This window comes from Siphateles boraxobius, unplaced genomic scaffold (genome assembly GCF_051911475.1).
Source record: "Siphateles boraxobius isolate OS27281-9 unplaced genomic scaffold, OSU_SipBor_1 48, whole genome shotgun sequence".
Taxonomy (NCBI): Eukaryota; Metazoa; Chordata; class Actinopteri; order Cypriniformes; family Leuciscidae; genus Siphateles; species Siphateles boraxobius.
This window is the reverse complement of record NW_027509119.1, coordinates 5,572,762-5,597,073: the sequence shown is the minus strand read 5'-3', so window position 1 is coordinate 5,597,073 and position 24,312 is coordinate 5,572,762. Positions and strand designations below refer to the sequence as shown.

Genomic DNA, 24,312 nt, shown 5'->3' with positions numbered 1-24,312 from the left:
ACCTTATAACCAGACTTGCAACATCACCGACATGCGCGTAGGATTGAGGAATGAAATGAAAAAGTTTTTCAAACAGATATTATTCACAAATTGTCAAGAGTGCTTCATGTAGAGTTGTTGTTTAAGCCTAGGCAAAAACAGCATTGTTGTTCATCAGAATTTTGTTTTGTTTCCATAGCACATTACCGAAACAAATTGAATGTAATTTAATAACAATTAAATTATAATTATTAATACTAATATTACTAAAATTATTTAGGCCTAATAGCAGTCTTTAGGTCCGAACACGGCACAATAATCAGTCATCAAGGAAAATCAAAAGCTTTAAACAGACTTTAAAAAAAAAACTTCTAATTTTTTTCACTGTCATTAACATGGTCCACAAGAGAAATATTAAGCCAATAAATTAAGATAGTTGATATACCATTATCATCATTGAGGAAACTGTTCTCGTAGTGTCTGAGAGAATTAATGTGCAGTGCAGTTAGATGCCAAAAGCTCAGTCAGTGTTTACTATAATAATTGTAGGAATAATTGACTGTGGTTTGAGAAGAGACTCCTACACCAGCATAACTCTCCTGCAAAGTTTGCAAATTTGACAAAACGAAAGAAAATAATTGAACAAATGAGTAAATAACCAAGTATATCTATGGGAATTAATGATCAACTAAACTATTGCAACTCCCCATACGCAACATTATTGTGAATCTGTAATCTCACAGTCGACTAGATAGGACATTACGACAGTGGAGCATATCTCACACAACACTAGCGCAAACCGTGCATTCGCTCTTAAAGTGACAGCAGCTTAATATTCCTGCTGCCGTCTGACATCAACGTTAATCAAGCAAAAAAAGACAAAGAAAAAATGACTTTGTAGCTTTTAATAAGATAAATTATGATTATTTATACAGTGAAGTCTATGGAGTGCTATTTTACATTTGATTATTACATTTCTGAATACTGTAAGACTTGCCTGAAAAACAAAGCACTGTTTATTTAATTTGTATCTCTGTTCTTTTGTATTTATCTATGCTTGTAATTGGTTTATTGCTTATTTCAAATCGCAACATATTATCGCAGAAAACCAAAACATAAAATTTTTTTCCAATTTCATGTAGCCCTAACATGTGTCCTGCTAGACGCTGGAATTAAGTGGCCAGGCTGATCAACATTTCCAGGCGTAGGTTCCCAGGTTGCATGCAATCCTACTTTTATTCAGCAAGCCTAACTGTGTTCATGTTCTAGTCCCGTGGGGGTGTGATAAGATCCCTCAGATCCCGCTTAGCATTTCCAGCCCCTTTGAACACTATCAGAGCCCCTGAATCAAAGGCCCAAAGCAAACGCCTGATTGCTATTCAGGGATTTTCTATGCATTGTTTGTGGTTTACTTTAAAGACAAAGAGAAAGTCACCCAGCCTTCTTTTAGGGCCCTTTCACACCTACCTTGTTTTGTCCGGATTTTCTGACTTTTCAGTTTGATCCGAATCAAAATTACAGAAAATTACAATTACAGATACAAAATTACCTCCCATGGTCCGACTTATTGTTTTCCAGCTCATGAAAACCCAAAATTCCTATCTCAAAAAATTAGCATATCATGAAAAGGGTCTCTATACGAGCTATTAACCTAATCATCTGAATCAACTAATTAACTCTAAACACCTCCAAAAGATTCCTGAGGCTTTTAAAAACTCCCAGCCTGTTTCATTACTCAAAACCGCAATCATGGGTAAGACTGCCGACCTGACTGCTGTCCAGAAGGCCATCATTGACACCCTCAAGCAAGAGGGTAAGACACAGAAAGTAATTTCTGCACAAATAGGCTGTTCCCAGAGTGCTGTATCAAGGCACCTCAGTGGGAAGTCTGTTGGAAGGAAAAAGTGTGGCAAAAAACGCTGCACAACGAGAAGAGGTGACCGGACCCTGAGGAAGATTGTGGAGAAGGACCGATTGCAGACCTTGGGGACCTGCGGAAGCAGTGGACTGAGTCTGGAGTAGAAACATCCAGAGCCACCGTGCACAGGCGTGTGCAGGAAATGGGCTACAGGTGCCGCATTCCCCAGGTCAAGCCACTTTTGAACCAGAAACAGCGGCAGAAGCGCCTGACCTGGGCTACAGAGAAGCAGCACTGGACTGTTGCTCGGTGGTCCAAAGTACTTTTTTCGGATGAAAGCAAATTTTGCATGTCATTTTGAAATCAAGGTGCCAGAGTCTGGAGGAAGACTGAGGAGAAGGAAATGCCAAAATGCCTGAAGTCCAGTGTCAAGTACCCACAGTCAGTGATGGTCTGGGGTGCCATGTCAACTGCTGGTGTTGGTCCACTGTGTTTTATCAAGGGCAGGGTCAATGCAGCTAGCTATCAGGAGATTTTGGAGCACTTCATGCGTCCATCTGCTGAAAAGCTTTATGGAGATGAAGATTTCATTTTTCAGCACGACCTGGCACCTGCTCACAGTGCCAAAACCACTGGTAAATGGTTTACTGACCATGGTATTACTGTGCTCAATTGGCCTGCCAACTCTCCTGACCTGAACCCCATAGAGAATCTGTGGGATATTGTGAAGAGAAAGTTGAGAGACGCAAGACCCAACACTCTGGATGAGCTTAAGGCCGCTATCGAAGCATCCTGGGCCTCCATAACACCTCAGCAGTGCCACAGGCTGATTGCCTCCATGCCACGCCGCATTGAAGCAGTCATTTCTGTAAAAGCATTCCCGACCAAGTATTGAGTGCTTAACTGAACATAATTATTTGAAGGTTGACTTTTTTGTATTAAAAACACTTCTTTTATTGGTCGGATGAAATATGCTAATTTTTTGAGATAGGAATTTGGGGTTTTCATGAGCTGTATGCCAATATCATCAGTATTAAAACAATAAAAGGCCTGAAATATTTCAGTTGGTGTGCAATGAATCTAAAATATATGAAAGTTTAATTTTTATCATTACATTATGGAAAATAATGAACTTTATCACAATATGCTAATTTTTTGACAAGGACCTGTATGTGGCATGGATTTGACTCCATAGTTGTGTGCTTCAACTCTGCATTGTGCTCACTGCTTACAAACCTACCATGACATGGTAAAAAAAATCACTGTTATGCTCAGTTGCCTTATTTATTATAATGAATGAATTCAGATTCAAATACATTACTATACTTACCAACCTTTCCAATAAATCTGACCTATGGGATATGAATAAAAAGGCTAGAGAGGGCTTGTATGAAAATGTTCCTCACTCTACTGGGCATGAGTCACACTAAAGCCTTCTGTCAAACGGCTTAATTACTTTTAGCAGGTGGTCTTTTGAAACCCACAAACACGCTTCATAAGAGGGGCTCCTGCATTGGTTGATTTTGACCGAAAAGACACTACACTTCAAAAGCTATTGTGAAAGATTTTCAAGATTTAGCCTATGTTTTCACTAGAATGCCAAGCATTCCTCCTTTATCTAAAGCTGGTAGATGCTCTTGGGCCAACAGAGGCAGAGTTGCTGGGGATTGTGGGATATGTGCAGTCAGTCTGAAGAAAGAACGTTAATCTGAAATAATGGCTACAGCGCATCATTAGGGAAACACACGCTGACACTGGACGGTCTTGATAACTGAGAGCCCATCCAGAGCAGATTAAAACCAGTCAATTTGATAATGAAGAGAGCTCAGCATCACTGACCTGCACTTCAGGGCCTCAGAAACTGCAGCCACAGATGATTGTGTGCTTCAGACTCAAGAACAACACTGGGGGAATTGGCATCGGTGAAAACAAGTTCTACAGATGGTGACACCAGCACCTGATTTGATATTAATATTACATGTTTTGTCTCTTGGAAAGCACATTTGACAGCAGCTGGAGCTGATCGTGAGCTTGAGTTGGGATGCAAACTTATTTTCCATTAACAAAAACGGTAACATCTTTAAACATTGTGAAACCTCATTTTTATAGAGTAAAATTGTTACTGACTGAGTTAGGACTCTATTCTTATTCAAATTTATCATTGGCTAACATTGTACATTTGTAGATCATGATAACCACAGGTAAAACCATGCATGGCACTACATTACCATGGTAAAAAGTAACTAGGCCTATATAGTTTATATGGTTTTGGTTATGAAAAACTGAAGCCTAAACACATTTAGTAGAAATACTAATGCACAACATTCTGCTTTAGCTTAATAACAAAAAATACTCCTTTAATACATGTCTATATTAATAATATAATAAAATTTGATTTGATTTGAATATCCCACAATAACACCATGGTTACAGTTAGTGTAATCCATTGTAAATGTTGGTGATTTGTGGATTGAAAACCCATCTAACTGGATCAATTTCTCCTGTTTGCCACATCAGTATTGTTGAGAAATGTTGCTTCATCTAGCTTTAAACTAGTTTAAATCACCTAGACCTTGAGGTTTGTATCAGAGAACAAGCAGTGCTGGTTCATAGAGTAGCACTGTTTCAGTTTCTCATACGCAACAGAAATGGAATCGCATATCAGGCCAATTAGTAGTGGCACTTTAGTAGTGACACTAAAGATTAACATATAACTATAACTTTTAATGCTGACTAATCAATGATTTCCAGCAGGTGTTGTCATCAGAGCAACCATAACCCAGAGAAAGAGAGTGGGGGAGTGTCGAATCCCGCTATAAAAGAGACAGATTTATGTGGTAATTGGCGCTGAGCCAGTGAAGGTCATGTTAATCCAGCAGACCAATTTATACGATCAAATAGGATCAAACTGACTCATTCATTTCAGGCTTAAGTCCAATGTCACTATTTTGTTGTTACATGTCCCTGCTCTAAATTTAGTCTGAATCCCTGATGCACTGGATTTCTCAACAGTGAATTTAATCACCAACAATGACAACCATGTAAACAGCCAAAACAAAGAGACTGATAAAGAATTGTATTTGAGTCAAATTGTCTATATATTATCAGACAGTGTTAATTTTTTGTTTTTTGCATCAATTATTTAGTGAAGCAACCTAAGGGAACAAAAAAGAAAAAAACATACCAAAAATAACTTCTTTTATTATGGGTTGGCCAATATATCAATCGATAATTGACATTTTATAAAATTGGTAATGGCCAATAAGTTTTTCTTTTCAGCCAAAGTGGGACTTTTTTTTTTTTTTTTTTTTTTTACAAATTACAGAATCAGAGGGTCATACATATCATACATGTCGATTTGTGTTTTCAGGCCCCCAAAGTGCCGTTGTCATGTAAATGAAAGGCCAAAGCACATTAAAAATTTTTGATTGAAAACTGTGTTATGTAAACGGCCCCCAAAGATATGGGCATCAGCATCGGCCATCAATTCAATCAACAACTAGTTTTTACTAACATGTTTTTTATGCTTATATTCTTTGGAATAACATATTCTTTGGAATAACATGAAGTAACATTTAAATTCCATGGTACTGCCATTAATTATTTTCATATTTTACTTTTTGAGCCTTCCAGAAGTACAATTTGTCCTTGGTTAGATGAATATTCAGGTTGAATGATTTTCACTTGATTAATATAACGTATTTACCTGCATGGACACCCAAACCAAATATAGTATTTATCAAGTAGCATTAAAAAAGAAAAATAAACAGCATAGTTTCAAAACGAATGCTAATAAACTCTCCATTTTGCTCTTTAGGCATTGATCATAAAAAACAACTCGGTGCCCAATGCCCATCTGTCCGCAAATTAAGCAATGCAGATTACATTTGAAACCGTATATTTGATCTGAATTGATCAGAATAGGTTTTAATGGACAGATCAATCTGATTGACGGGTGTTGATATTATACAGTCTTTTAGCAATGAACGTCACCTTAATCAATCTGAATCATGTGCATAAATAAAGTGATGTGGATTTAATAGCCCAGTCTAATCTGAGCGGCTAACATAAACTATGGCGCACACTTTAGCACCTCAGAAACTCACTCCAGCGGGATACTTTACAGGCTGTGTCAAGAGTATACAGTCGGACAGCACACATGACAACGGGTTATCTGGCCTATCAATCACATGAATCACCGGACTCAAGTACTTATAATGTATTTAATGTGTTGGAAGGACTTGTTGACTGATAGTTAGCTGACCTGCTGCTAACACTCTGCTAGCAGCTGGACTGATCCTGACACGCACTTTCCTGTCTCTCCCTGCCTTCATTTAAACGCGAATCTTTGGCTCATAGTGCGGTTTATACAGATTCCTCTGTTGTATTTTGAGGTGGATCATCTCTCACCTCTTTGGGCACAAGCTGCTTTTCTTCGCTGGGCACCATTTCCATCTGATCCTCCAGCCGCGGTCCGCTGTCAACAGGAGCTCTGCGAGTCGCTTCGGGACTCCATTCTGAGCGTGCTAGGCAAAACAAGTCGATATCGAAGAAACAACTTTTAGGCTAAATGCTCGTAATCCAGCTTAATCGGTGTTACTTTTCTTACTGCTTGGATTGTAAGCAAAAACAGCAATCAATGGAGGAAAAATGGCCGCCACGCACTTTCGCGAGACTTCACATCAATCTGCGTCACTTCCGACAACAACACTCTCTCTGTTTGTCTGTTCTACGTTATCAAACAGCTTAAAGTGTGAAGTGGAAGTTAGGAAAATAAAATTATTGTGATCTAATCTGAGTCCATGCGTTATATTTATGAAATACAAAGCTTGTCCACACTTTAACCTTTCGATTAAAGTCTCCTTACATTTTATAAACTGACCTTTGCCTTCCATTATATTCCAGTGTGGTTTATTGTGTTCCCTTCTTTCCCAACATTGGAATTATAGTTTGGACTGGAGGGCAGAATTCACACACACAAAATAAGTATTGGGACATTTTATTAGAAATGATATTAATCGTATGTCTTTAAGTGCTAATAAATTGTATTTTGCCTGTTAAAAGTTCATCATGTTCTATCTATTTATACTTTCAAAAAGTGTAAACACGTCTTTCACAACTTTCTTCTGACAACTGTCTCTGTCTCTTGAGTTCATTAGGATGAATTTCTGCATTTCTGCAAAAGCTTTTGTCTCTTGAAGATCAAAGAGATAAAATTCTGATTTCTTCAGTTTTCTGGAGAGCTATAAAACAGCAGTGTTTTTCTTATTTTTATTTTTACTGAATTGTAATTAATCTGAATGCATTATGTTTTGCATTGTTGGAATGTCCCCTCTCTTGTAGGCATATTGTAAATTATCTTCAACGTAAATCATGTTAAAATTTTTGACATGGAAAAATGTTTTGCTGCCTTGGAAAGCAATCACTGTCAACCACATTAAGTGTTTAGTTCTCCACATTTAGAGTGAATAAAGAAGGCACACCATTGAATGTTTCATTTTTAATGAGCATGTTCAATGACAGGCTGTCTGTATCTTTAACAACCATCGTTTAGGCATGTGAGACGCACATCATGGAATCAGGTATTCACAGATGTATTTCTTCTGGCTGCGACAGACCTCGTCGTGCCACTTTCCCTGTGCTGCCAGCGAGAGAGTAACACAGCTCTCTCTCTTGCCCCCGGTGGGCTCTCTCTTGGACCGGTCCCAGTGCAAGAAGGAGACGGGCAGGCTGTTCACGTCCACGTACTGGCCTTCCTTCACTATGTCTGTGATGCCGATCCAGAAATCTTTGGATCCGGGCGAGCTGCGCTTGGCGTAGTCTCTGAGTTGGTCGTTTTCGCTCATGTCTCGAGGAATGGCCAGGGTTCCTCCCTGAGCGATGCAGTCCTCGTTGGCCTCGTGATAGTGCTTAACCTGCTCAGAAACCAGGTAACACTTCCTGTGGGCCTTAATGCCACGCAGGCAAACTGAAAATTATACAAAACATTCACTCATGTAAACTACTGCAGATTTCAGTTTGATTTTCACATGCTTTATCAAGTGCATATTTCCATCATTATTTATGCAACACTTTTACTGTTATTATATTATTAGAAAATCGGTAAGACTTTACAATAAGGTTAACAGCCTTTGTTAATATGAACTAAGAATGAACAATACTTAATCTTAGTTAATATTAATTTCAATATTTATTCATACGTTATTAAAATCGAAGGTTGTATTTGTTAACATTATTCAATGCACTGTGAACAAACAATGAACAACTGCATTTTTATTAACTAACATTAACAAAGATTAATAAATACTGTAACGAATGTATTGCTCATTGTTCATGTTAGTTAATGGATTAACTAATGTTAACTAATGAACTTTGTTGTAAAGTGTTACCAGAAAATCACCTTTATTCCCATCATGATTGCTAAAGGTCCTTTAAAAAACTGGTAGTTACCTACTAAAAAACAGAACTACTAACTAAAGAACTTGGCAAAGACAAAGCGAACACTAGCATGCCAGCTAACAAGCCCTTACATTGTTCATTCTTTTGACAGTTATTATATACACATCTGTCAAAGACCATTTTAGTCTCTCATAACATTCATTAGGAAACACATTTGGCCTCAATCTCATAAATAAATCTATTATAAATATTTTCACTATCGTCCGAAGGTTTGGGGTTGGAAAGATTTTTAAACATGTTTTTGAAAGAAGTCTCTTGAAGGCTTCTTTTATTCAAATTAAAAAATACAGTTAAAACAGTAATATTATCAAATATTTTGAACATATTTTGAAATGTAATTTATTCCTCTAATTTTCAGCATCATTACTCCAGTCTTGAGTGTCATGATCCTAGAGAAATCATTCTGATATGTTGAGTTTGCTGCTAAAGGAACATTTCTGATTATTATTATTATCAATCTTGAAAACAGCTTAATATTTCTGTGGAGACAATGATACATTTTTTTCAGGATTCTTTGGTGAATAGAAATAGAATCTTTTGAAACAGTTTTGATTAAATGCGTCCTTGCTGGATAAAAAAAGAATAATTTTACTCTAATCTTTTGAATGGCATATAATATGTAAATTACTTTTCTACACCAAGTTATGAAATGTTCAGTCAGCTTAATTTAAAGATCAACCAGTTTGCACCAAAATACACCACTATTATTACAACTATAAATCTGTAGTATCTTCATAGACATCACTGCTGTCTTAAATATAAAAAAGAAATAAATGTAATCTGAAAGCACACTATTCGAAAGAGATACAATATGAATACATCCCAACTCACCCAACCATCCCATCCCATCAGTAATAACTGTAGTGACTATGGTGAGAACTAGGGTTATACCACGGTACATTTTTTTTAAGGGTCTGACATATTCTTGGATAAATCCCAATCCCAGATTTCTCCCTGAAAGACATGTTGCTGTCTTCATCAGGTAAACTGCACTGACATCTCTGGATAGTTTCCCTCCATCATTTACAGTCATAAACCTTAAGTACACTTTAGCATACTTTTAAAAAGAGTATATACTTAAAGGAATAGTTCACTTAAAAACTCAAATTCTGTCATCATTTACTCACCCTCAAGTTGTTTCAAACCTGTATATATTTACTCATTCTGTTGAACACAAAAGAAGATATTTTGAATAATGTTGGTGACCAAACAGTTGATGGACCCCATTGACTTCAATAGTATTTTTTTTCCTACTATGGAAGTCAATGGGGTACATCAACTGTTTGGTTACCGACATTATTCAAAATATCTTTCTTTGTGTTCAGCAAAAGAAATAAATTCATACAGGTTTGAAACAACTTGAGGGTGAGTAAATCATGACAGAATTTACATTTTTAAGTGAACTATTCCAAAGTGTATTTTTTCGGACACTACATTGCTATTTGAAATTACATGAAAATGTATTCTGGTTTAAACAAATGCAATTAGTTGAATTTAAGAGTAGCAACAGAGGCATGGAATGAGATGCAATTTAATTTTCTCATAATATACATCGCAGCATCACTTAAAGGTGCTCTAAGCAATGTCACGCGTTTTTAGGCCAACAATTTTTTTGTCACACACAGCAAACATCTCCTCACTATCCGCTAGCTGCCTGTCCCCTGAACACACTGTAAAAAAACGCGGTCTCTGCAGACACCCCCGGCTCCACAAACGGCAACAAAAACAAACTGGGCTAACCCGCACCACGAAACATAACAAACTGTTCCAGCCAATAACCGACAAGAAGGATTTGGGGGCGGGGTTTGGGGGGTTAGTGCGCGGATGAGGAGGAGGGGGGGTCGAGCTAGCCTCCGTTTTGTTTGACAATACTTTAAACATCAACAAGAAGTGACGTCACCCGACATCGCTTAGAGCACCTTTAATTTCCCACAGAGTCTGAAAATGGTTTGTTCGAAGATTCTCTCTAAACCCCGCCTTTCCGAGAGTCTACTCTGCTCTGATTGGTTTTCCTACTATGGAAGTCAATGGGGTACATCAACTGTCTGGTTACCGACATTATTCAAAATATCTTTCTTTGTGTTCAGCAAAAGAAATAAATTCATACAGGTTTGAAACAACTTGAGGGTGAGTAAATGATGACAGAATTTACATTTTTAAGTGAACTATTCCAAAGTGTATTTTTTTCGGACACTACATTGCTATTTAAAATTACATGAAAATGTATCCTGGTTTAAACAAATGAAATTAGTTTAATTTAAGAGTAGCAACAGAGGCATGGAATGAGATGAGTAAGAAATGAGTCCTTTACACACAAGAGCTTTTTATGGACAAAAAAATGTCAAATGTCGTGAAATACAATCTAAACAATGTCTTGAAGCTTGGTAACCGTAGCTTACGCGGAATAAATGACGACTTGTTTTAATTATCAATTATTCCTTCCTTGGTAGAACGTCTAAAGTAAAGTGTAACCAACAAGAGTAGAGACACTTCTGATGTCATATCTCTCATTTATTAACATAAGAACATATACTGCTGATGCTTGCGGTGTAAAGCAATAACCATGGAGAGCTTTTTAAATGAAATTTTGCGTGTATTACTGTTTACCTGTTTGCAGTGCCTGCATCTCTTTCAGAGAGTTGATTTCCTGCCACAGCTTGTCAATCTGTGTCCTCATGTCATCATCTTCTGAAGCTGTATCTCAACAGAAGAACCACAGAACACAGGTTGGATAAAGTTGCTGACTGCAGTTACTGTTTTCTACAATGAGGATACACATTTAGTGACACAGAAGTTACCTCTCTGTTGAGCTGGAACTGCTTGCTTAGTGCGCGAGGGATGGCCATACCCGTCGTGGAGAACGCTGAAGATCACCAGAAGCACAAGCCCAGAGCGTGCCATGCTGTTTAAATCACTGGGAGAAATATGGACAAGTCTTACAGTTTTCTCCCTTCCACACTCTCACGCTATTGGCTGGACGTTGAGTGTTTGTGTGTACCTTAAAGGGAATTCAAATACCTTCAGTGCGGTCACAACAACCCTTCCCCTGTTTCCAGCCATTCAAAAATATTTACTCGGAAAGCACACAGAATTTTTGTTTGGGGTCGTTTTCCCATTCATAACCCAACAAGAAAACTCATTCACTACCATGCATGTTATGTCATGGATTAAAGTGTCCCTATTATGCTATTTTAAAGGTTTGTTTTGGAGTCTCCTAGGTTTGCATGCATCTAAGGTCAAAAAGCACTTTAATTTTCTCATAATATACATTGCAGCATCACTTAAAGGTGCTCTAAGCGATGTCACGCGTTTTTAGGCCAACACATTTTTTGTCACACACAGCAAACATCTCCTCACTATCCGCTAGCTGCCTGTCCCCTGAACACACTGTAAAAAAAACGCGGTCTCTGCAGACACCCCAGGCTCCACAAACGGCAACAAAAACAAACTGGGCTAACCCGCACCACGAAACATAACAAACTGTTCCAGCCAATAACCGACAAGAAGGGTTTGGGGGCGGGGTTTGGGGGGTTAGTGCGCGGATGAGGAGGAGGGGGGGTCGAGCTAGCCTCCGTTTTGTTTAGTACTTCAAACGTCAACAAGAAGTGACGTCAACCGACATCGCTTAGAGCACCTTTAATTTCCCACAGAGTCTGAAAATGGTTTGTTCGAAGATTCTCTCTAAACCCCGCCTTTCCGAGAGTCTACTCTGCTCTGATTGGTCGGAGGGCACAGTCTGTTGTGATTGGTCGACTTCTTACGCATTTTAGTTTAGCTCCGGATCTTCCTCAGCACTCTAAAAAATGCTGGGTTGTTTCAAACCAACTTCTGGTCAAATACGGACAAACTCAGCCGTTGGGCTAAATTGTTTAATTACATTCCAACACTTCGCTTTAACCATATTTGACCCAAAATTGGGTTAAAACAGCCCAGCATTTTTTTAGAGTGTGTAAACACAGTGATACGAACAGTAAAGATGACTTCATTTTTTCCATATCAATTCGAGTCCTCGTCCTTTTGAAGTGCAATCAAAATAGCAACATGTCAACAACACGAACCAAATACTTCAAGGCCTCAGCTACAATGTTTGAGGGTCGAATAAGACTTTTTTCGCAGGCAGCCAATTAAAAATATGGACAAAGCATCTGTGACGTCACCCATTGACTTTCTGAAGAACGGTTTTGAGGCCGTTTATGGGGGGTATGGGCGGCGCCATCTTTGAAAATCTTTTCAGAAAGGATACAGAGGTGGTATGATGTGTTGTGTCAGATCATGGCCGAGAAGTCAAATTTCAGGAATTCCACTCGGCGCAGCCCGTTATAAACTGTCAATCAAGCTGTCAATCAAAGTTAACCACGTTCTTATTTGTCATACATTTTATATCTAAATACGATCTAAACTAACGAGTTAGGATAAAATTCACCCCCCTCACAGTTGTCAGGCACACGGAACCTATCGAAAAATACAATAAAAGTCCATGGGACCAACCTGTAAAAACATGAATTTATGCTGTGAAAACGGACATTTTAACATGGGGTCTATGGACATTTGCTCCCCTTTGGGACCTGCCCCAAGCGGATTTTCGATGTATTTCAGTTTTTCGTACTTCCGGGTAGGCTTCATTTTTCAGATTAGAATGTTGCCGCTTGTTGAAACCATAGGCTGGCATTATGCAAATTTGTTACAGGAAGTGAGACTTTGTGAAGGAAGTGCACTTCGATTTTTAAAACTTTGCAGACATTTTACATTCGCAAACAGCTTTATTATTACACACTGCATTAAAGGTGTTATATGAAAAAGCATAGGGGCACTTTAAGGAAATAATATTTTAGTTTCAGTCCTTTGTAAATAAATTCTTTGCTTAGTCGATTATCTGTTGTATGTTCTAAAGCAATGTGCAAAGTGATTTGTGAAGTCGATTATAATACACAGAGAAAAAAGTTTTTTTTATTATATTATTTAACTTTTATTATTATTATTACATATAGCATTCATCGTCATTTGTTGTTTTGCAATGTTGTACATTTTCAATTTTCATATTCCATCTGTTTCTATTATATTTTCTTATATATATATCATATTCTATCTGTTTTTATTCATAAATGTTGATTAGATCACACACAATTATTTTATTTTAGAAAAAAGTTTCATTTGTTTGAACCAATGCTGATTAATCAATCAAAATTTAATTCAATTTTTTTATTTATATTTATTTTTGTAACGCATATATATAAATATGATTATTTTATAAAAAACAATTTAATGAATAATTTACATTTTTTGATCACAAAGATATATTACACAATTCTTAATTCATTGCTTAACTCTCACGTCTTGAGGATATGAATAAGTTGAGGTTGATGTTGCAGACAGAGGCTCTGTTGATCAGTCCAGAGCTCTGTGTTCTCGGATCATTTTAGAGTGTGATGCTGTGAGATGAAGGGAGTGGAGAGACGAGTGCAAAAAAAGAGCAAACAGCCCAAAGGGAATATATTTCACTGTGTGTCTTTGAAACCCATGACATGTGCCCTGAAGAGCATTTAAAGGCTCCTTCTCTTTTAAAAAAAATAATATTTTGACAGCCAAATTTGTGTTTTTATGTAAATAGAACATAAATATGATTTCACCAGAATTGGGCTTTTTTTTAAAAGCCTAGATTGGTGTCATTCTTGAGCTCTGATCTGATGGCTGTAAGGTATTTTCAGTCAGTCAGGATTCCCACATCTTTAAAATCATGAATTTGGTTGAATCCATTACTTATGATTGTATTCATTTCCAATGCTTTTCCAACCAGGGAATTACATGTCCAAATTCTATGATGCTTCCAAGTTTTCCCAGACTGGAACTCTTAAAGGTGCAATGTGTAAAAATGTTGAGTATCTATTAACAGAAATGCAATATGACATCCATAACTATGTGTTCAGTGATGTATAAAGAACTTACTTAATAAACCGTAATGTTTTTATTACCTTAGAATGAGGCATTTATATCTACAGAGGCGCGGGAATCCCCTTCTATGAAGGTCGACATATTGTGACGTCATGTTTCTACCGTAGCCGACAGCGAACAAACAGCGTTACAGAGCGTGTTTCGTCACTACCTTGAAAGAGAAGCCGCAGAAAGCTAGAAGCTAGTCATAAACACCGTAAGTAGTGACTTTTTCCTTGTCAGTGGTGTAAAATATGTAGTTGGATTGTTTCATGTAACTTAATTCTTCTCCCTCGCTGTGTTATGGCTTTGCTATGTGGGGATAAATGTGCTGGTTACGTTCGTGAGACAGCTGATTAGTATTCTTGTCATTGACCGTAAAACAGTTACAGGAATCACCAACCCGTCGATCTGGGAAGCATTTTAAGTCGATCGAGTTTCCAAAATCAGAGAAAAAAAGCCTATTGTGTGTAGTAAATGGTGTCTAGGGGATGCGGAGGCGCGCGCGCTGTTACAATCACGTCATTTTTGCCGCGCGCACCTTTGGGTTCATGCGGACGCGTCGAGTTTAAACAAGGCTTAGCAGTTCCGCATCACAATCCGTACACGAAAACTCGCTTCCGGGCACGTAAAAACGTCAGAGCAACCCTTAACGGATTAGACCAATGAACTTTTGATATGTCATTTACTGGGGGAGGGTCTTATCTTCGTTTCTTAGCTTTGATTGGTTCATTTTTGGCCTATGAAATGCTCATAAATGGCGATTTGCTGAGGCGGCGCTGGGTGGGGAACTATGTTACGCGTCACAAGATTCCGTACAGTCATTGTTGGGAGCGTAACATGAAACCGTACAACGGGCCATCATGATTTCGACGACGTGAAGGTATCGTTTATATATAAATTTATGTGAATTACCTTAACTTTTGCTGTTTGTTACTTTATATGCTATGTATATTATCTGTTGTCAGGCCGAAATAACCGATTCGGATGTGTATTTAGTTTCAGTATAAACTTCACGTGTTTTCAACGGTGTGTAGGTAGCAGCTAGCTTCTAATGTTTTATTTGATAAGCTTCTTAGCTTCTGCTGTTCATTATTTGATAGGCTGTGTGTATTATGAAAGCTTGTATCCTCCACCAAAAGTCCTTCATTTAGATCATCATTTAGTTTCAGTATGCTACTTTTTTTTTAATCACTGAGGTCAATAACGGTCACTGTATCAAACATGGCTTTAGGTTTTAGGAAACTGTGTGCTACAAGAAAACACTGATGCACTTTTGATAAATGTTTTAGGAACATAGACATATTTATTAAAACAAATAAACAAAGAATGCAGTAAATATAGCAATCTAAAATAGAACATGTAATTGATATATACAATAATATATCAATAATAATATATACAATAATAATACCAAAACTATTTATAAGCATATTTGTGGATTGCGACTCATGTCACACTCCCTGCACAGCCATGCCTCCTCTGGTACCACATTAGTGACACACTCAGTGTGGTACCAGAGGGTGCAATTTTCACATTGCACCCACTCCACTGTCTCTGTTGCAGTTCCTGGGGGGCTTGGCTGCTTGCAAGCTGCACAGATGTCATTTTGGAGCCACTCCTGCTCCCTCTCTCTCCGTATTCTTTCTCTCTCTTGTTCCCTCTCCCTCTGCTTCTGTCTCTCTCTCTGCTCCTTCACCCTCTCTCTCTGCGCCTTCTCCCTCTCTCTCTGCTCCTTCTCTCTCTGCTTCCTCTTCTTCTCTTCCTCCATCAATGCTTTCCTTTCCTTGACTTCCTCCATCCTCCTTCTCTTCGCCTCCTGCTTCTCCCTCTCTTCCCTCTCCTTCTCAGCTTGGTGAGATGCAAACTCGTCACTGGTAATGCAGCGTGCTCCAGCAGGAACCTGCTGCCGCCGCCTCCTCCGGGCCGATTGGTCAAAGCGTGGCGGGACCAGGATGTGGGCGAGCCCCGCCGGGATAATTCCAGCCGCGATCAAAGGATTTGGTGGCCGATGGCAGGTGGGGCACTCTACACAGCCAGCAACAACTGGCACTGATATGCTGTCGGGAGGAGCCGTGGCGATGGTGGTGGCAGGAGGGGCTGGGTGGATCTGGGCCGTGGTGATGGTGGTGGCAGGAGGGGCTGGGTGGATCTGGGCCCTGGCGATGCTGGTGGCAGGAGGGGCTGTGTGGATCTGGGCCGTGGCGATGGTGGTGGCAGGAGGGGTTGGGAGGATCTGGGCCGTGGTGATGGTGGTGGCAGGAGGGGCTGGGTGGATCTGGGCCGTAGTGATGGTGGTGGCAGGAGGGGCTGGGTGGATCTGGGCCGTGGCGATGGTGGTGGCAGGAGGGGCTGTGTGGATCTGGGCCGTGGCGATGGTGGTGGCAGGAGGGGCTGGGTGGATCTGGGCCGTGGTGATGGTGGTGGCAGGAGGGGCTGGGTGGATCTGGGCCGTAGTGATGGTGGTGGCAGGAGGGGCTGGGTGGATCTGGGCCGTGGCGATGGTGGTGGCAGGAGGGGCTGTGTGGATCTGGGCCGTGGCGATGGTGGTGGCAGGAGGGGCTGGGTGGATCTGGGCCGTGGTGATGGTGGTGGCAGGAGGGGCTGCGTGGATCTGGGCCGTGGTGATGGTGGTGGCAGGAGGGGCTGGGTGGACTGCCACTGGAGGGATGATCATCATCTGAAAGTTAAATTAGAGGAGATAAAGATATTAGTATATCTGGGCCTATTTTTATAATATAAAGATATATTATCTTATTATTGTTTGCATTGTTTCTATTGTATTTAGCCTATGCAGTGTCTATTTTTTGTTATTTTGTTTGTACCTGATCACTGTCCTCCAGTGCGTGCCTGATCAGGGGGAACAAACCTGTCAGCCGGAACCCCTTCTTTATGTTCTCCACGGTGGCCGCCTTTGGGTAAGCAAATTTTAATATTGAAGAAAAATGCTTTTTCCCCAGGACAAGGTCTCCTCTAACCAGTCCCATATTTGTAGCCAGCTTGGTGAAGGCCTCTTTCAGTGGCCCGAAGAGGGACACATCGAGGGGCTGAAGGGCATGGGTAGTGTGGCTTGGCAGGCACACCACCTCCACACCATTGCCCCGACAGAGGTCCACCACGTCCTTGGACATATGGGTCTCGTGTTGGTCGCAAGTTAGCAGTAGTGGACGCTCTGCCAGAGCATGCTTCAGAAAATGTTCGATCCACCTCACGAACAGGGGCCCATCCATGTAGCCCTTCTCACTGATGGCATACAGGGCGTTGGGGGGGCCATCTAGCGCATAACTGTTACTGGGCAAGCATTGGCCAAATATAATCATGGGGGGGATGCTCACACCTGCCGCGCTAGCACAGCAGTGGACGCTGATGTGCTCCCTTGTGACCACAGTTTGGCGATACACATGTTTTTGTCCCCTCTGTGCATACACCTTCTCCTTCCTGCTTTTTTGTTTATCCCCAAAGCCTGTTTCATCACAATTGAACACCAGGTGAGGACGATCATGCCAGCTCTTCCCGGCAAACATGGGCTCCAATATGTTGAAGAGTGCCTCCACACGAGGCACCGTCACACCGAAGACCCTCTGCCGGTCCAGGGGGTCGGGGGTCCTGGCCGACAGCTCCGGGTGGCGTTCCCGGAAACGGCACCACCACATACGGCTCAGCCCATGTTCAAAGTTCACCATTGTCTGGCGTCCTGAGGCCTTGACAATAGCAGTGGCCATCAACGTCGCTACGGCCCTTGTCACGGGGAAGCCGTGCCTGGCCATCCAAATGATATAAGCAACTAAAGATGCCTCTTCCACCGGGAGGAGGGCACGGCTGGGGTGGGGCTGGTAGGCGTAGCGGCCTCGCCGATGGTCCTGAAGAGTGTTGTGGGGGATGCCGTAGCGGACCCCCACCGTTCTCAGGCTCTGCCCTGCCTCCAGTTCCTCCAGGGCCGCCTTCATGTCCTCTTCGGACCATTTTTTATGCGTTTTGTTTTGTTTTGGCATTTTCTGAAAACGCACACAAAAGACTTGAGTTTTCTGTTTTGTTTGATTTTAAAAAATAAAGAATATATGGTTCATTCATTCGCCTGTTCATTAGTTCCCTTTCGAACGGTCACTTCGTATTGCGTAGCTATACGCAGTGGGGGAAACTCCTTTTCCTCGATTTACTGAAGCCTTTATGTAAAGCGCATTTGCAGCTGCACAGCTAGAACATGAGCGTCTGGCTCGCTCATAGGCTGCGCTGCGGCAACTGCACATCCAATGGCGCAGGCGCCTCTGACGTGCAACCAATGAGATAACTCTGCGTCATACACGTCAGAGCCCGCCAAGGGGGCGTGACCTCAGTCTATAATAGCCCCCGAATTCGCCATTATAGCAGATTTTACTCCTTCAGCGACAAACTTCACGTCTCTGACCATTTATTGAGCCTTCGCCGTCGAACAAGCCTTCAGCCTGAGCCAGCTACAGTTCAGCAGACGACACATTTCACCGTGTTTCTCCTGACGCCGTCTCTCCTGTGGCTATCCGGCGATATCCTTTTCATTGCTCTTTGTATATTGTATTATTTGTACGAGCGTTGTTCAAATGCATCGTGTTAAGACCTGCGCCACGTGCGGATGCAAGCTGCACGAGGCGGACGAACACGCTAGCTGCATTCCATGCCTGGGACTTCACCACGCGGAGAATGCACTATCTGCCGGCGGATGTGCGGCCTGCGAGAGCATGCCCATCTCCGTGCTGCGAAATCGGCTAGCCCTCTCCCGTGACGGCGACGCCGCCTCTCCCGCGCTTCCTTTTCCGGCCCTACTTCAGCCAAGGAAGAAGAAGCGCCGCAGCCAACGGCAGCCGGAGAACATGGATGTTAGTGAACGCACGCCGGCCTCGTCCCCGCGTGCCTCACTCTCTCCAACCCGTTCATCTCCGGTCCTGTTCGAGGGAGATCAGCGCCCCCCCCACGTGGCGGGCCTTGTCTCCTTCGGCGGGCCTAGCGAGCACGACGACAGCCTGTCTATCGCTGCGTCTGAGGAAGAATGGCCGGGCTCTTTCGACCCCGTCATGGCTTCCCAGCCAACGCCCAACGCCTCAGCTACCAGGACTAACTCCGACGCGGAAATGCTTCGGATCCTGACGCAGGCCGTAGCGGACCTCGAGCTCGAGTGGGCCGCGCCCGCTGAACCCCCTCGAAGTCGGCTGGATGGCTGGTTTCTGCCAGGGCACCAACAGGCCCCTCGTCACAAGCCAGCGCCATTTTTTCCTGAGGTACACGAGGAGCTTACCAAGGCCTGGCGCACTCCTTATTCCACACGAGGCCCCGCAGTTTTCGCGACGCTCTCCTCCGTGGACGGAGCAGCGGAAAAAGGCTATGAGTCGTTGCCGCCCCTCGAAGAGGCGTTGGCCGCTCATCTCTGCCCGAACACAGCTGCTAGCTGGCGAACTAGAGCTGTGCATCCCAACAAGCCGTGCCGTAGCACTTCAGCCCTCGCCGGACGCGCGTATTCCGCCTCCGGTCAGGCTGCATCGGCCCTGCACACGATGGCCGTGCTGCAGGTTTACCAGGCCAAACTCCTCCGGTCTATGGACGAGGCTGGCCCGGACCCTGAGGCTTTTCGGGACCTTCGGAGCGCCACAGACCTGGCCCTGAGAGCTACTAAGGCCACAGCGCAGGCTATCGGGAGGAATATGGCGAGTTTGGTCGTGCTCGAGCGCCACCTCTGGCTTACCCTCACCGACATTAAGGACGCGGAGAGAACAAAGTTCCTCGACGCCCCAGTATCCAGCACCGGCCTCTTCGGCCCGGCAGTGAAGGGGTTCTCAGAAAGATACACCGAGGCACAGAAAGCGTCCCAGGCCATGCGTCACTTCCTGCCTAAGCGCTCTAGCTCGGCGTCGAGTGCTCACAAGCTAGCCCCGCCGACGCCTCGGCCAACAAAGCCCACGAAGCAGGCCTCTCAGCCCCGCCCTGCGGCTGATGCCCAGCGCCAGCCGAGAGCAACCAAGCGCTTCCCGCTTCCCCGACGCCAAGGCCCCAGACCAAGCGCCGCGCCTCACACAGCGCCGCCAAAGTCGTCCTAGCATGCAGGGGAAAGAGAGAGAGCACGGGTCCCGCACTCGCCGGACCACCCTCGAAGAAGTCAACAAAACTTCCCACAGCCCCTTGTTCAGTTCAGGTGGCTGGGGATTTTATTACTGCAAACAGGCCCGCAACAGTAAGCGCGTTCTTGCAAACAAACGCCGTTTTCACGGCGACCCATATAAAGCACAAAAAGAGTATGTTTCACAAACACAACACGTGGGTTCACGGTCCCCCTTCATCAGGCGGCCCCTCCCCCGTTATAATACTGCCTTCCCTACACGCAAATGCTTGTACAGTCAGTCCAATACTCAATGTGTGCACAAATCACAATATAAGGGTATCAGGTCCCCCTTCACTAGGCGGCCCCTCCCCTGTTGTAACACTGACTTCCCCACACGCGAATGCCTGTACAGTCAGTCCAATACTCAATGTATGCACAAATCACATGATAAGGGTATCCGGTCCCCCTACATTAGGCGACCAGCCCCAGTCAGTGTGTCAAGCCCTAGCCACACGTGTTCTAGCCTGGCAAGCTATCCCCGGTGTGTCGAGTTGGGTCATAAACACTATAAAGCGAGGTTACTCGCTCCAATTCGCTCGCAGACCCCCGAAATTTCAGGCGGTTCTCGAGACTTCGGTGAGAAGCAACGTGGGTCACGTGCTTCGCACCGAAGTACAGAATCTATTAGCAAAAGGGGCGATAGAATTAGTCCCCCCCGCGCTAAAACACATGGGTTTTTACAGCCGCTATTTTCTGATTCCGAAAAAAGACGGCGGTCTCAGACCCATTCTAGATTTGAGACATTTGAACAAAGCTCTCATGAGACGGCCGTTCAAAATGTTAACTATCAAACATATCCTCGCGCAAGTGCGCACGGGGGATTGGTTTGTCACAATGGATCTGAAAGACGCTTACTTTCACATTCAGATAAACCCTCGTCACAGGCCATTCTTGAGATTCGCCTTCGAGGGCCAAGCTTATCAATACACCGTTCTGCCGTTCGGTCTATCGTTAGCACCCCGTACATTCACGAAGTGTGTGGATGCAGCGCTTTCTCCCCTGAGACATCAGGGAGTGCGTGTGTTAAATTATCTCGACGACTGGCTGGTGCTGGCACAGTCGAGAACCGAGCTATTAGCTCACAGGGATTTGATTCTCAGCCATCTAAAATGCCTGGGTTTCACAATCAATGTGTCAAAAAGCAAACTAACCCCCAGCCAGAGTGTGATCTTTCTGGGTACAGTTTTAGACTCGAGAGCGATGACAGCGCGACTCACACCAGAGCGCGCGCTCTCAGTGCGAGCGCTTACAGGCACTTTCAGAGCGCGCGAGCACGCGCCACTGAAGAAATTTCAGAAACTGCTTGGTCTCATGGCAGCAGCATCGCCAGTACTCCGCTTGGGATTACTGCGCATGCGCCCGCTGCAGCACTGGCTGAAACGGCGTGTGCCAACTCACGCATGGCAGTCAGGCAACTTGCGCATTATGGTAAATCACGGTTGTTTAAGAACCCTGATTCCCTGGCGAGCGCAGAACTGGTACCACGAGGGGGTGACAATGGGAACAATTTCCAGAAGGAAAATGGTTCTTACAGATGCGTCCAACCTGGGTTGGGGAGCGCTGCACGAGGGCATGCCTGCATCCGGCCTCTGGTCGAGCACGGAGCAGAGCTTACATATCAACTGCCTGGAGATGAAAGCAGTTGGATTGGCCCTGAAAGCATTTCTGTCGAACCTCAGGGGTCACCACGTTTTAGTCCGCACAGACAATATATCAGTGGTGGCCTACATAAATCGCCAGGGGGGCATCAGGTCAGGAAACCTGCATGCGATGGCGAGAGACCTCCTCTTATGGGCACAAACCAACCTGAGCTCTCTGAGAGCAGCGCATATACCGGGCATCCAGAATGTGGGCGCGGATATGCTTTCACGGGGCAACACTCCCCTCGGCGAGTGGTCCCTGAACCCACAGACGGTCAGTCTGATATGGAAGGTGTTTGGCGAGGCCGAAGTCGACCTGTTCGCCTCGAGAATCAACACCCACTGCAAATTGTTCTTCTCGAAGGACAGGGACGCGCTGGCCCATGTCTGGCCCAACCGTCCCCTTTATGCCTTTCCCCCCGTCTCGATGATTCCACAAGTCATCAAACGGGTCAGAGAGAGCGGGTGCCCAGTCCTTCTGGTGGCCCCTCTCTGGAAAACCAGACCGTGGTTCCCGGAACTGGTTCAGTTATCGGACACAATCCCATGGCCTGTCCCACTGAGGAAAGACCTCCTCACACAGGCGAACGGGACATTGTGGCATCCGAGACCCGATTTATGGGCCCTCCATGTGTGGCCCCTCAACGGGTACCCAAAGACCTTCCTGAGAAGGTCTTAAGCACTATATCTGAAGCCAGGGCCCCGTCGACTCGGCGCCTTTACGCTTCGAAATGGTCGGGTTTTTCCAGCTGGTGCTCGAAAAATCAGGCTGACCCAGAGTCATGTGAGATATCTGTAGTTCTCTCATTCTTACAGGAGCTGCTGGATGCGGGTCGCTCCCCGTCCACGCTCAAAGTGTATGTGGCAGCCATAGCAGCACATCATGTTCTGGTGGCTGGCCAGTCACTAGGAAGAAACGACCTGGTCGTCAGATTCCTTAAAGGTGCTAGGAGAATGAACCCCTCCAGACCTCCATCTGTGCCATCTTGGGACCTCTCCACGGTCCTGAGGGCTCTGAAAGGTCCACCTTTCGAACCGCTCCAATCGGTTGATCTAAAACCCCTCTCGCTGAAGACCGCTCTCCTTATGGCTTTGGCATCTATCAAGCGAGTGGGAGATCTGCAGGCACTCTCTGTGAGCCCTGCATGTTTGGAGTGGGGTCCAGATGACTCCAGAGTCATCCTCAAGCCCAGACATGGTTACGTTCCTAAAGTGCTCTCAACACCGTTCAGAGCACAGGTGGTGACGTTATCAGCCCTCCCTCCTTCTGCAGAGGATGGAGAGGTTAATCTTCTCTGCCCTGTCAGAGCGCTGAGAATCTATCTGGAGCGTTCTGCGTCTTTTAGACAATCAGAACAGCTTTTTGTCTGCTTTGGTGGTAGATCCAAGGGGGATCCAGTCACTAAGCAAAGACTGTCTAGATGGATAGTGGATGCTATTTCTATGGCTTATACCGCAGCGGGTCAAGTTTGCCCTATAGGCGTCAAGGCCCATTCAACCAGAGGTATGGCCTCGTCATGGGCTTGGTCATCTGGCATTCCCATTAGTGATATTTGTGATGCGGCCGGCTGGTCCTCGCCTTCCACATTTATGAGTTTTTATAATATGGAAGTGCCTTCCCTGCAGGCGAAGGTGCTTTCGGTATGATTAAGACCCGTGGGTGGCCGGTCTTGTCATATATTACTGTGCACAATCACATTCACATATATACATGAAACCCGCTGCTGGCCGGTTGTAGTTCATACATAAACCCGCTGTGGCTGGTTATATTTATATATATATAAACCCGCTTTGGGCCGGTTATATGACATATACAAAACCCGCTTTGGCCGGTTATATGACATATATAAATTCCATACATATATAAAACCCGCTTCGGCCGGTTATATTCCATAACAGATATCAACCCGCTTTAGCTGGTTAAGATTTCATATATAAACCCACTTGACTGGGTATATGTTCGTATACTAATAACCCCGACAGAGTCTGGGTTCATTGGTGTAGTATATTGGGTATTTCTACTGATGTATACTACGGAGATCTGACGGTGTCTGGTCTATTATGCGGTTATGGCTTGTTCTGTACGCTCAGGGGTCCTGAGTTGCAGTGACAGCCAGTTACTCAGTGCGGCGTTTTGCATGGCGTCCCCACTGCGTATAGCTACGCAATACGAAGTGACCGTTCGAAAGGGAACTACTCGGTTACTCACGTAACCTCAGTTCCCTGAGTTAGGGAACGAGTATTGCGTAGCCAGCCGCACTATGGTAACATGGCAAGTTGTCGCTTCAGTCGTTAAACCTGCTATAATGGCGAATTCGGGGGCT

The 24,312-nt window shown here is 43.8% G+C and overlaps 2 protein-coding genes across 3 annotated transcripts in view; both read right to left on the bottom strand.

Moving 5' to 3' along the window:
• The window catches only part of usp47 (ubiquitin specific peptidase 47), a 33,625-nt gene extending 26,923 nt beyond the window's left edge, over positions 1 to 6,702 (bottom strand). The window contains exon 1 of one of the 2 annotated variants that reach the window (XM_077201667.1): positions 6,248 to 6,702. In XM_077201667.1, the coding sequence (XP_077057782.1) occupies positions 6,248 to 6,292 (45 nt within the window). In that variant the 5' untranslated portion in view covers positions 6,293 to 6,702. The remainder of the gene's footprint in view (positions 1 to 6,247) is intronic. The other variant, XM_077201665.1, reaches the window with a different exon arrangement.
• A 620-nt stretch (positions 6,703 to 7,322) lies between these two features.
• clec3a (C-type lectin domain family 3, member A) lies at positions 7,323 to 11,274 on the bottom strand. Its single transcript, XM_077201746.1, has 3 exons — positions 11,095 to 11,274; positions 10,904 to 10,990; positions 7,323 to 7,805 (listed from the first exon to the last, which is right to left on the bottom strand). The coding sequence occupies exons 1-3, from the start codon at positions 11,195 to 11,197 to the stop codon at positions 7,408 to 7,410; spliced, it is 588 nt and encodes a 195-aa protein (XP_077057861.1). The 5' UTR covers positions 11,198 to 11,274; the 3' UTR covers positions 7,323 to 7,407.
• Positions 11,275 to 24,312: the final 13,038 nt, after the last annotated feature.